Below are 13,855 nucleotides of genomic sequence, written 5' to 3' on the forward strand. Positions count from 1 at the left end.
TCCATGGGTTATCTTTAGCTCAATATACAAATGAGAAACACAATGAGAGCTGCAGGAAGAAAACAAGTGCAAAAGTAGCAGACAAATCTGCAGAGCAGTATTCAGAGAGCTCCAGCTACAGTCTTTTACAGAGGGATGTCTTTTAATAAAAAAAGTCAGAACCATCTACTAATTAAAGTCCAAATTCTTTATGAATAAAGAGTTTCTTTAATCTAGCAAGACAGACTGTGTTCTTTCCTTCTGAATGGAAAGGTTAAGTCCTTGAGAGCTTAGTAGTGCTAGAGTATGAGCACTGAATAATGGAATAATAGACAGCATCCAGGGAATGCGGGACATGTCTACACAGTGCCCTGCAGCACTGTGCTGCATTAAGAAATGAGTCTGTAATCCTGCCCAGCATCATGCCATACTAACCAATGCAGAGGAACAGACTTGGATTATGAAGTCACACTGAAGGCTGAGAGAGTTCCCCACATCTTAGGAAAGGGGTCTGTTTGTGGGTCTTAGGAGAAAGCAGTACTTTGTACACGCATTAGCATAGCACAGAATGAAACTATTGCTATGGATCATAATATAGATCACTCTTTCCAAACAGACTTGTATTACCAGACATGGAAGTGCTCTGGAAGCTATCTGATTATGGAAAACTGTTCTAACAAAGTTAGCCCACTCACTGATCCCATCATGAGACAACAGGTTTGACTGATGCACTTGCTTTAAGAGAAATCTCAGGGCTGCATCATAACTGTGCCGGCAGCTGCAGTTTTGAGAGCCCTAGACTCAAAGAAACTCTCCAAGAAGACTTGCTCTCAGCCACTTGCAGACTTGCAAGGAAAAGAAACCACAGCTAGACAGGGGAAGGTGGTGGCAAATAGCAAGACACACCACAAAAAGCCCCACAAGACTACACCCCCAACGCAGGGTTAACATTATTCATATTCATATTAATCTGTCTGAAACTGATCCCGTTTAAAACCTCAGCAACCTTTTCTAAAAAACTGCTTGGGGGAAAACTATGAAGAATGCAAGTCTCTCTCAGCCCATGGCAACAAGCCCAATGGCACTAGGCAGCAAAAGAAAGTGTGCAGATTACCCAATAGAGCCTGTTGTTTATGAAGAACAGATCACAGCAGGTTAAGTTCAGCATGGAAAGGGAATGGCATTTATGCAAAATGCAGCATAACAGCAAAAAGGAGAGTGCAAGTCTTGGGAACAGAAATTGGTTTTAGTCATGTCCAATTTTGCACAACAGTACATGATCACATTTTTATGCAATTAATCAAATTACTCCTACCAAACAAACATTCTTATGTTGCAAATAACTCAAATTTTATCTGCATGCTTACATTACTGTGGGCTAAGTGCAGAGAGCTTTTGCTATAGGAAGCAATAATCCCCACAGATTCAAATATGAAGAAACAGCAATTCCAGAGCAATGCTACGATTTACAGTCATCCTATCATGCCTGCAATGCCACCACCTCTTCCATGCTGCAAATCCATGCCACATTTTTACATGTGTAAGTGGTGCTAAAAAGGGATTTGATAAGATCTTTGCAATACACAAGCTGCCAGAATAAGGGGAGCAGCACACATGGTGCATAGAAAAACTTATGAAAACCAGTGAATTGACAGGTGCCTGCTCCCCTTCATGCAGTACACAAAATCTATTATAACTAGCCATGCCTACAAAAACTGGCTATCCAAGCAACAGAATTGGTGGCAACACTTCTTTTCAGTCTAGATTTTACAGACAATGAAAAAAGCCACAGTAAGACACACAGGATGCCTCTAACACAGGGTTTAAATGCAAGACAAACCAAGGTCTTTGTCTTCAGACCCTCCTCCCTTTCACCCTTGTTGCTACATTCAACTGCAGGGAAGCAGGAGGAGATAAGGTGAGCATGGTCTCCTCTCTGCAGCCACTGCCCCATGCAGCACACGCTGCTGGTCACAGAACATCAGAATAGCTGTGTTCTCTTCACCACCCTACAGCCCCAACCAATTTACATTGCAACCAGCTCCAAATTCAGTTTTGTACTGCATGCAGTTCCACAGCTGGAAAGGGCAGACTTGATCTACTTTCAGCAGAAAACCCTCACTTAGTGCTGCTTTCAGTGTTTACCCACAGTGATTGCAATTTCGCTTCTAATCAAGAGGATAATGATAAACCACAAAAGCAAAAGTTCAATCTGGTTAAGACCAAGCAGGTTCTGTGAACATACAGTTACCACTACCAAATGCAGCTCCCGATCCTGTGCTGTTTGTGTTTTTCACTCCTGCAAAACTTTCAAGAATTTCCAACAAGTAATTAGACAAAAACCCAGATCTTTTGAAGTCTGATGGCAAGGACAATGATGTGGGCCTGAACACCTACTGTGAATGCATCTACAAAAAGGAGGGTCAGCTCAAGACCTGAAAGCAAATTATCTGCATCTTGAATGAGTGCTATAACAATTAAGACATTTACTATTCGAAATATATGCATGCATCTTTGTTTCCCCTCTGAGCAGAATTTTTCTTCTACCCAAAATATTCCTCCAATAACAGTGACATAGAAGGGGGAAAGTTGTTGGAAAAATTTCCCTAACCAGCTCTACATACAGGGTATACCCTGAAGAGTGTGCATCTGCTTATATTCCTGTTGGGATGGGGATTCAAGGTTGAAGAACGTGGTGGGTATTTTTCATAGAATCTTCATTGAGAGATGCTGCTGTGTTCTGGACTTCCCAACTGAGATGTTGGAGTCTGGATGGAGCAACTCTCTGGGTACTGAACCAGAATAAGCTAATAACAGTTCAGAGCTGACTTCAGCAAGGTCTCAGGGACTTCAAGAACTGGCCTACACAGCTCCCCTGCAGAGCAGAACCCGGGGTGCCAATTCTCTGCACAAGAGATGCAGTATCCAAACCACCTCCAGCAGATGAGATTGATTGATGAGTTGCTGGAAGCAAAAACTGTTTAGACTGTTCACCAAAATTCTAATTTATAGATCCTTTTAAAATCAAAGTTTAATTAATTTGGACCAGAAACTAAAGGAAATATTTGTCTCAAATGCAGATTGAAACCAGTTAGCTTCCTCAGACATTGTTTTTCAATCACACCTTATGCAGGGACAGTGACCTTAAATGCTGCAATATAAATGATGAAGCTGGTTCCTGAGGTATGTGGAACGTGGGGTATTTTTATGATCCAAGGAATGATATGAATTCCAGTTAATTCCAGCTACAAAGAGATCAGAGGCTTCCTTCATCATGCCAGGTAAAACAAAAGCATTTTAGTGTTCACAGATAGGACTGAACGGAGGAAGAATGTGAAATATCACTTGGCTGCCAGCTGAAAACACACTGTTTTTGTAAGCAGTTTCATGCTGCCCCTCCACTGGCAATCCACACTGGCCAGGGAATGTGAAGGAAAGAGGTCCAGCAACTGCTCTGCAATCCAGACACCGGTACCAACCTTGCAAACAAACCTGTCTGAAACAAAGCTTTATCAACAGCACTCTCAAGTCCAGATTATTAGGATAAAAATTTCACCCCTACTTTACTCTCCAAGATGTTGATGGGCGGGTGACAGAGAGACTGGAAAGTCAGCTTTCCTTCCCCGTGTTTTCTTGAACTATGAAGTTTAAAATGGAACACTTAGTTGGCCCACTGCGCTAGGTTTTATAAGTATTCCCCGCCAGTGCCAACATAACCTGAGCAGCTCTACACAAAATCAAATTTTAACATCTAAAAGTATAGTTGGAATGCAAGAAACTGCAGAGACCTTCTCTCTTACCCCCACCTTCCCATGATGGTCCACACTGTACACAAATATGATGCTGCTCCAAAGAAGTATGCAGAGTTGGCAGGATGGATAAAACTTCTCACTTCACCATTAAAAACAAAAACAAAACAAAAACACTCCCACACACCAGATAATGGGAGGGTAAGGCTGAGGGGGGCAATAAAAATTTTTGGTGGGTTATCACAAGAAAAATCTTTCCTCTCCTCTTCCCCCAGGCATCATAAAGTGTTTGAACCAACCCCAAAGCTTTTTGTCTTTCTCATCTTTTTGAAGCCAATATTGATTATATTTTGGAATTTCTTTTTTTACCTTCAAAAGACTTTGCAAAAAATAACTAATGAATGCTAAAATTTCTCTGAGGCACAAGATGTCTAGAGCAGTGCTAGATATAGGGAAGCTAAGGCAAAAAAAGTTGTGTGATTTACCTAAGTTCACAAAGTAGAGGTCATCAGGGTTGCAGGATTTTGGCTTTTGAGATGCATGTCCCCATTGAGCAGACAGCATACCCCTCCTACCTGTTAGGGAACTGCACATGAGCCATTTTTAACACCCAGTTCAGTTAGCACTGGGACACTACTCAATAAGCTAGCAGTAACAGAACCAAGTATCACTCTTCATTTCTACCCTGCCTCAGCAAACTACTACTCTCAAAATCTCCTTCATAAGGGCTTTCTTTTTCTTTTTGCCATAACTACTTCAACTTCTCTGGAATTCTGTATGACCTCTCCCAGTCCCACTGTTTCTGAAGGATGCTCATTGACCAGGACTGACTATTCATTTTTCACAGGTATTAAAAGCCAACAAATCATAAGCCTCCTCTGCTACCCCTGCCTGAGATAATTGCTTCTCAAGAGAAGCAGCTTTATGAAACACGTCTGCAATCCCAGTACATCATTTAGTTTCAGCAAGTGAACAGTGAAGAATCAAAAACTCAAACAAAGCAGTCTCATCACCTCTCTGCCAGACCCCCAAACCACAACAGGGCACAGAACAGGAAAGAGGACTCTGTCACTAACAAGTACGTTGCAGAGGGAAGAGGCTCAACAGACCATTCTTTTTTTGCTGGGATAGATGAAGCACAGGTCCATAGCACAGCAGAAGCACCTTGGTCCACCCTGTTCTGTGAGAGCCACAGCTCGCTTTGCAGATCATCTTCAGGGAAAAATTGACCTCCCCTGCAACTTTTGTTTCTGTGCTATGCTGGAGGTTGATGCCATTTGTTTCTGTGCTACGTTGGAGGTGGATGCCATTACATAAGTATGTGTCTTAAGGTATGGTGACTAAATCAAAGCTTCCAGTTGGTTAAACAAGTCCCCAGCTTTCAACATTTTCACCTAACCAAGTCAGAGCGTGCACCCATGCTGCTATCATCACTTGGCTTATGCCTTAACAGTGAATCTCCTGCAGACACTAGGAGCCTGGCTGGAGGAAGCCAATAGAAATTTTACCTGCGTGAATGATCCATCCTCATTGCATTCTGGGATGAAGACTGCTTCCTGGGGCTTCTTTGCCTGTTCCAGTGCTTGAGCTCTCTCTAATCGACACTTGCTTTGGCCAGCATCTACAAAGATGAAAGCAAAACCCACTTAGATTGCAAACACCATTTGGCCTCTTCAAAAGCTACCAAATGCACCACACAGCTCGGGGGGGTGGGGGGGAAAAACCCAAGCAAACAAATATAAGGCATCAAGGACCATTGCCTGTACATTAATGACGCAGTTATGGAGTTCACACTCATGATCTCAAAGACAAATATGAACCTAGACAATCAAACTATGAGCCAGGAAATGAAGAGCTGCCTGATTTCCTAGGTTTTTATGGTCATCCAAGGGCTCTGGAAGCTGCTTCCAACAAGTGCTGGAGCACAGTGTCCATGCAGTGAAACGTCTTTCCAGAGCGAGTTGTGCTTGTGTTAATATTAACAGCCTGAAACTGGATGGCTGAGCACAGGCCAAGTAATTGAGGCCCAGAAGCGAGCAACGTGGAAGAAGGGATTGCCCCAGCAAATCTCCTTCTCTGAGCAACTCCCAGTAAACGCTAAAATAACTAGCCACCCATCTGAACTTCCACCTTTGTGCAGTTCAGATAAGGTAGATATGCCACTGCCTGTGCTTTCCTGAAAGCCAACTTCTACCTCTAGTCCCAGTGCTTACAGCCAGGTGCGTATTATACTTTCTCCTACTTTGCTTCCAAGAAAAAACATTGCTCTGCAAGCAGAGCTTGAAGGGGTTAAGAACTCAGCTCTGCAGTTATTTCAGATGATGGCAGGATGCAGCATGACTTTAATCCCTTCCAGGTCCACCTCACTGTTACAGAGCATAGACCCAGATAAGCCTAACACTGATGACTGATGGGTCAAAGAGGAGAGTTCTGCCCTGCAGAGATACAGATTGATTCAGTGTTTACATTTAAAAACATGATATCTAACAGTACAGCTGTTCAGTCTAGAAAACGAAGAAAAAAGCAAACATCTGTTTCCATGGGACTGACACAGGGACTAGCACCTTCTTCCTTCTCTCATGAATCCACTGACTGAAATATTTTCAGTACAAGAACTGCAAAATCTGATCATCGGAATCCTTTAGCAGCACCACAGAGTGATTAAGGTTGAATTCCCATTCTACCAGGCGCAGAAATCACAGCGTTTAACAAAAAAATTCCACTGGATCCCTGAAGATCCCATATTCTGCTTCACAGATCACAGGAACTTCAACAACAAAATCACCAATACCAGCACTGAATTAGAAAGCCAGTCTGGCTTCTCAGATCAGCTGAATTCACATTGTGTATCAACAGAAGCAATTTCCATCTAAGCATATCTAGATATAGAAACCAATGACATGGCTATAAATAGTTTTGATAAAGACAGAGACCAAAGCTTTCAAGCCGAGTACTTTATTTACACAACTAGTGACACAAGAGACTAGGTTTCTGGTCTGCCAACATAGTTTCATTTTTAAACATATTACATTACTTCCCAAGAAGGATTTCATAAGTCTTCTGAAATTATGGAAATCAAACCCTACTCTTTGGAAAAAGTCATTATTCATAGCATTAGTATTCAGCATAGATGCCTGTAGCTTAGGCACTGGGTCAACAAAGCAAGAGTGCCTGTATCAACTCTGCCACTGACCCACAAGTCAGTCACCTCACCTCCCTATGACCTTGTGTCCTTTCTGATCCTATGTCACTCATCTTTAGACTCTAATTTGTGGGGTGTTTGCACAAAACACTTAGCACACAGAGCTTTGATCTCAGGTGGACCTATTCTGAGCTTGTATAAAGAGCAAGATTGTTACAGAATAAGACTTTCTTGAATAAAATTTACACTGAATTTAGAGAAGCAGTATTTGGTTTTCTAATTAACCGTGATATAACCTCTAAACTGGAATTTTCTTTTTTCCTCCTGCTTGTCAAAGTGACCAGATGATCAGACCTTGTTTGCACACCTCCACTGGAGGATGGTCCTGCCAGCAGTACTGACCCTTCCAACACATGCTCGTTCTTTCAGCTGAAAAGGAAGCACTGGCAATGCTGTTAAATGGAACACCTAACCATCACCTGCAGATCTCCTGTTCAAGCTTAAGAGTCTAATTTGCTTGGCATGACATAGGACATTATTGCAAAACCAGATGGTGTGGCTGCACCTTCTGTTTTATAGCTAGCTGTCTGACTAGAAACACCTTCAAGTTCTGCTCCACAGGAGACAATTAAGTAGCAAAAAAATCAGCAGAGATTATGCAGATCTGCACGTAATAAGGGGAAAAAAAAAAAAAAAAAAGAGTTGTAAATTTCTCACATGACAATCAAAGCACAGAGTCACAAATGAGAGTGTGTTTTCTAGTCTCTCCATCTGAGGATACAGGACTGCAGACAGGCATATCTGGTTCCTCTCCTGAACATAAAACAGAAGCATAAAGCATTTCCACATAGCATCTACTTCAGTGCTGGCACCCTCACAACTACATGACTGAAACTGGATGCTTCACCACATAGCTGGTAGGAACAAACATGTTGTGGTATTCCCTGTAGTACAAATACATTAGGAGCCCAGGCAGAGGGAGACTAACTCAGATCTTTGTCCAATTTGTCTAATGAGCAGACAAACACGCACACAATCAAGCCCCTAGTATAAGGAGAAGATAATATAAACATGTAACTGCTAAGGTGACTATGTCCCTCCTGGCAATTTTAACTGGCCTTTATAGATTGAACTCTACTATCACACTGTGTAGCACACCACCACTACACCACTGCGTTTGAGAGCTCATCATTGTTGCAGCATCCTGTGTTGCAATTCAACCCTTGGCTCAAGTGATGTCTCTTCACAGATTGCTGCTGAAGGGTAGAGAAGACAGACAATTTTTCTCCTGTTCATGAATGCTCAGCCCTGATTACTTCTCCCATCCTCCCTCATTGATTTCCAAAGGTCATGCCAGTCCTTTCACAGCCTTGACTTGGAACAACCACCTATATACCACACTGGTTGGAGAGGTATGTGCGTACTGCTATCTCTTCTGTCTGTCATTTCACAGTTCAGGTCTAGTAAAAACAGTGCCTTTAATATCAACATTTACCAGTTTGTTTTTAAAAGGACTGTCAATCCTTTTCTTCCTCATTCTACAGGCTGGTATTTTTATAATGTTTGCGTCAACATGTGATTTCAGTGGGATGACTTCACCTTGCTATTTCTGCTTTGTTAATTAGAAAATGTAAAATATTACATAAGTGCCAAGTGTTAAAAAGTAGCTGCCAAATAGCTCACCCCAAATCAGATGCATTACAAATTTTACTAAAGCCTGATGTTATGATGTAGATTCACATACCCTATTCTGAATTTTGATTGTTAATCTGAGTGTTTCAGAACTTTTTCTTCCCTCTTCTTAAAAATATTCTCTGGAGTATCAAACACCAAGCTTATAAAACAGAATACCACTAGTGCATTTCAGTTGCACGGTCCAGACAGATTAAATAGGACTTTCGCCCCTCACATAAGGTGAAAAACCAAAACAGGGTGACTTCTTTAAAAACAGAGTTTAATAATTTGATTTTAAATATCTTCAAACTTAGGACAGATCTAGTGCAGCTCAGAAAGTTGCCTTTTAAAGAAAATTCATTCTTCAGTTGGTAGCTGGGAACTAGATTGTGAACTACAAGTGATGTTTTTGACATCTGTGGCCTAATCTGCAGAATGCAGGTGCACATCATTTTGGATTTTGCAATGAAGTTGGCTAGTTACCATGGTTGATCTTATCCATGAATAGTTTATTCAAATGAGACCAACATGTCCCTCTTAATATACACAGTGCGCTCCTGAATAGGCCCCAAGAATTCCAGCATCCTCTCTTCAACAGGTAGAGGCAGTTTTGACACTACACATCATGGTGTAAAGACCCAAGCTATTCTACTAATACAAAGTAAAACATCTCAAGACATCCACACAACACTAGCAGTAAATCTATATGATGCAACCACAAAAATCTAACTATTTATTTTTAATTCTACTTTGTTTTTACCAAAAGCTCAAAGGGCAAAAATTGATCCAAGCAGCTTGTGAACTATTTCTAGTTCCATTAGATAACTGTCTCATATACAGGCCAGGTCCCCACCAGGCATGAAGCAGTCCAGCTACACTGAAGTCAGCAGATTCATACCCATTTACTCCAGCCAGTGATCTGTGTCTTTGCATAAAACAGGCAAAAAAATGGAACCTGAGCAAACTACAAACACATGCCCATCTGTCCCACAGGGAGTCAATCATTATTCACTCTCCCCATTGTTTTTCACTTCATTTCTGACAAGTCCTACACCTGGAATCCCCAAGAACATGCTCTGCTCCTCCTTTGATACCCACATACCATTTCTACTCCAGAGTTCCCTAAGTTATTTGGAGCATACCTAAAAACATGACTAAACTTGCAAAGTGATTGAAAGCATAATTTAAGATTTTATTGACTAACTGCTGCCAAGGAGGGACCCACTTTATTCTCCCTTGACTAGGAATAAGAAAGTTCAAAGACAAAACACATGGATCTAGAAAGTGGACTAAAAATGATTTCAAAATACCATCTCCTGTCCAACAAGAACAGTAGGTGGAGGAGAAAGACTACCTTCAAACAAACCCAGCACTAGGCAGAAGGAGACCTTCTTTTCCTTTCCAGGACATTAGCCAAAAGTTGTGTTCACCCAGGTGTCCCAGGAGAGAGACTGAAGATCCCTGTTACAATTCTGACCAGTACTTTACAGATAGCTTGTTCTTAGATCACAAGTCACTATGTAGAATAAACCTATCAGCAGACTTTCAAAACCAACCATTATAAATCTAAAGGGAAGTTTTTAGAACACTCCCACCCCTTTTTTTAAATTCAATAGACCGAACAAGTTCCTAGAAACCAACCAGTTAAAGAACTTAAATGTATTTTAAGTCACAGATATCCAATGTACCCTAACAATCACTGCACGATCTTGACAGCTTGCCAAGACTCATTTAAAGTATTTGTCCTTCATCCCTGCAAAGTTTTAAGGCAGAGCTCTTATTTGACATTAGATCTTAAGATGCCTGCTGACAAAAGATCCAGGTAGAAGCTTGGCTGCGTATTTCACGCACAGCTACACCATCTGGAACTATTCTCTGGATTCTCATCAATGAGGCTCCATTTGTCATGGATGCCATAGTTTGATTATTTTAAGCTACTCCTGACTTTTAACCCTTTGTAATGTGTGAGTGAGGGTTCGGAGGGAGTTCAGATAATTTAGCACTGAAGGAATTTCATTGAAAAGCACATGAGGAAGCTAGCAAGGAGCAAGAGCCGAATAGGAGTTATAGTTCCCAAAGGGCTGGCAAGATTTCATCTTTAAAGGTCCTTAGCTGAATCAAAGAGGTTCTGTTCACACTATAGAAACCATTCTGCTTGGCTTGGCACAAGTACAGTTCAAGTTATCGGCATATGAAATTGGAAACCTATGGTAATCTGGGGTACAAAACTGTGCCTTGCTGTCCACAATATACTTCCTCTTTTCCTTATTTTAGTCACCTGGCTTTCTTCCCGCCTCAGAGAAGGAAGCACAAGTTAGAATTGCTCATTTCGTAAGGATAAGTTCTTGGATACAGTATCTATCACAACTGCATGTGACTGGGCTCGATGGTGCATGGGATCCCTTCCAGTTCTATAGGAGTTCACCTGTAGAGCATCTCAATCATGCAGAAGGAATGAAGGCCATTCAGGGTAAACCTGGTGCCCTACTACAGCAGAAGGTGCTCGAACACTGCTGGTGATACTTTCCTTTGTGTGAGTACAAGATACAGACCTGGCCAACCTCCTGTAGTAGTTAGGCACACCTGTCTCACAACTGTCTGTACTTGACAAGAACAGTGATCTTTATGCAAAACTAGAGGTCATATTCGTAATGCAACTAGAAAAACAAAATACCTTGCAATAGCAGCACACAGGGAAATAACCAGAAAGGTTAAATTTGAATGTGATTAGTTAAAAGAATATTCCTACTTCCCAGTGATTCACGGGAGTGTTAGTGGGTTAAAAACAAGACTTGCAGTTGTCAAACACTCCCTGGTTATTAGGTACTGTATAGTACCACAGGGTAAGAGGAAAAAGGAAAGGAGAACGTGAGTAGTTTCAGCTAAACATTACAGCTATGTCAGAGAGCAGAAAGGAAAGTATATTTTACCTTGCTTAAGACAAAGTCTTTAGTTACTTCTTTGGGACTCCTTGCAATCATGATATACAGTGGGCTGTGTAGTTTGGCAGTCAACATTTTCTTACTTCCAGAAACAGACACTTTTGTACATGGAGGTAATATATTTCATATCCCATGTTTTAAGTAACTGAACAGTGCCAGTTTATATGCCAGTATCAGCCATGGAGTTGCTTATCTAAGCCACTCTGCTCAAGTGTTGAAAGCAAAAGCAGGACTCCCACCCTACCGCTTCTTATTGTGACACTCAAAAATGTATCACTTGCAGGAACAGTTCAATTGCTTCTCAGGCCCTGAGAAGAAAGTTTCCGGGTTTTCAGTACTCAGAAAGCAGCATGATTCAAAAGGAGAGAAGCTGCCATAAAGCAACCCAGCAGCGATGAGAAAAAAAATTAAAATCATACGAGTAAGCTTTTTTCCGATAAGAAACTGTTTATAAAGAGAGCAATATTTGAGGTCATGTTCATAATTCATCTGAACTATAAAGCTTGTCAATACATTGAAAAGGGATTTCCATTTTATAACATGTAATTCTGACAAAGAGACATTTTTATAATAGTAAAAAAGCCTTCATAAACAAAAGGCAGGCTTAAATGTATGCCTATTTATCCTTCCACGGGGATTTTAATGAGTCTCTCCTGTCACTTTAACCAATTGCTAAAAACATCTGTGCCATCTGCCCTCTGATTCAATTGTGCTCTCAGAAAATGTACTCAACTTGATTTTTCACTTCACTGCAGAAGCAAAACATTTGTGTGACAAGACACCAATATTCCTTAAAAAAGTTTCAACTTCATCTTTGGACTATGCTGAAGAAGAGCTGAATCGAGAGAGAAACAATATTCTCACTTTGAAGTAGATGTGTAACAGCAAACAGGCAAAAAAGAGGCCATGTAAAGCCTTGCACGCATTCCATCGTCTTAATTAGCCCAGCACAGAAAGGCTGTGTATGTCTGAAAAGGGACTAGACATCTAATATGCACTGCACATTCTTCCCCACTCCACATTCCTATCACTCAAAGGTATCGCAGTTCCTCACCAGCATAGGTAGCAAGAAAGAGCTGCTCTTTCAGGATTTGGTTTTGCATTTCCATGGGGCCAGCTCCTTCAGCTCTGCAGCCACATATTCTGGGCTTTTTCAGTGATGTCTCTGGCTTCTTTGCCTTCTTTCATTGATAATTCAGTCTGTTCTTACTCCTGCCACCTAAACCCAGACGTAGATACCCATGCTCACATGAATGTACAATTTCAACCAGCTTACTCACAGAGCATGGTACTAAACTCACGGGTCTAAGAATCCCGTTTCTTATGAGGTAGGACTCCCATTCCTCCCCTCAAAGGCATTTGAAATCCACCTACCTTTGCACCGGCCACGATGAGTCACGCTCAGACTTGACTCCCGGCATTTGGCTCTCTGGTAGTCGCACATTGACTCGTATGTTCTGCCATCAGAGGCACAGAGGGGTTTGGACTGGGACCTGGAGCAATGCAGGTTACACTGAGGATCTCTGTCACGGTCACTTATTAAAAACTGGAGGAAGTGAAAAAAGGAGGAAGGGAAAAAAAATATTGGTTTTGTTTGTTTTCCCAAAACAAAGCAGTTTATTTTGTTTTTATGACAATAGCAATATGGTCTATAATGCAGTTTAAGCTACCTACCAAAGCTGACTTTGCCTGAAGGGAACTTAAAATGAAACACGTACATCTTTAAAAAAAAAATTAAGGGTCTTTGCCATTCCATTTTCTTTAATAGAACGGAAACATTACTCACTCTGCCTCACCTCTGAAAACATAAGATGTGCAAAGCCAAACACAACCCACACGGGAAGGGCAATACTGAGTCACAACAGCCCAGATTGCCCAGCACCCTGCCACAAACAGCATCTGGTACTAGACAATTTTAGTCAGAGGTGCAAGAAACTTATCACCGAGGACAGAGGAACACAAATAACCTATCAAGATTGGCCTTGGTAGTTGAACCACGGATGTGGCCAGCTTTATATCACCAGTTATTTGTTAAAGCATTACTTATGTCATCTGTGGATACCACCTGCAACAGCATACCTGCGCACTCCCAAAGCCACATTTTGTTCTTTCCCAATGACATCCTGCCCAGCTGGCAACTGCATTCCATGCATCCCACAATCTAATTGCATATGGTGTGAAAAGCTATTTCCTTTCAGAAGTTTGAATTTGTCATCTTTCTGAATACCTCTTCTTCCCAAGCATTCAGTCCAGATGCAGCCTGTTTTGTGTAAACATGGCACTCCTTTCTTGTTAGTCTCTCAATGCGAACAACCCCAGTCTCCCAATTCCTTGCCCAGAAGACTTCCTCTGTGCACCATTCTCTGAAG

The 13,855-nt window shown here is 41.5% G+C and overlaps 1 protein-coding gene across 6 annotated transcripts in view; it reads right to left on the reverse strand.

Moving 5' to 3' along the window:
- SMOC1 (SPARC related modular calcium binding 1) overlaps positions 1-13,855 on the reverse strand; it is a 133,624-nt gene that overhangs the window by 77,217 nt on the left and 42,552 nt on the right. For all 6 annotated transcript variants that reach the window (XM_074868005.1, XM_074868009.1, XM_074868008.1 and 3 more), the window contains exons 2-3: positions 12,861-13,032; positions 5,237-5,349 (exon numbers count right to left, since the gene is read on the reverse strand). In XM_074868005.1, the coding sequence (XP_074724106.1) occupies positions 5,237-5,349; positions 12,861-13,032 (285 nt within the window). The remainder of the gene's footprint in view (positions 1-5,236; positions 5,350-12,860; positions 13,033-13,855) is intronic.

This window comes from Strix uralensis, chromosome 4 (genome assembly GCF_047716275.1).
Source record: "Strix uralensis isolate ZFMK-TIS-50842 chromosome 4, bStrUra1, whole genome shotgun sequence".
Taxonomy (NCBI): domain Eukaryota; kingdom Metazoa; phylum Chordata; class Aves; order Strigiformes; family Strigidae; genus Strix; species Strix uralensis.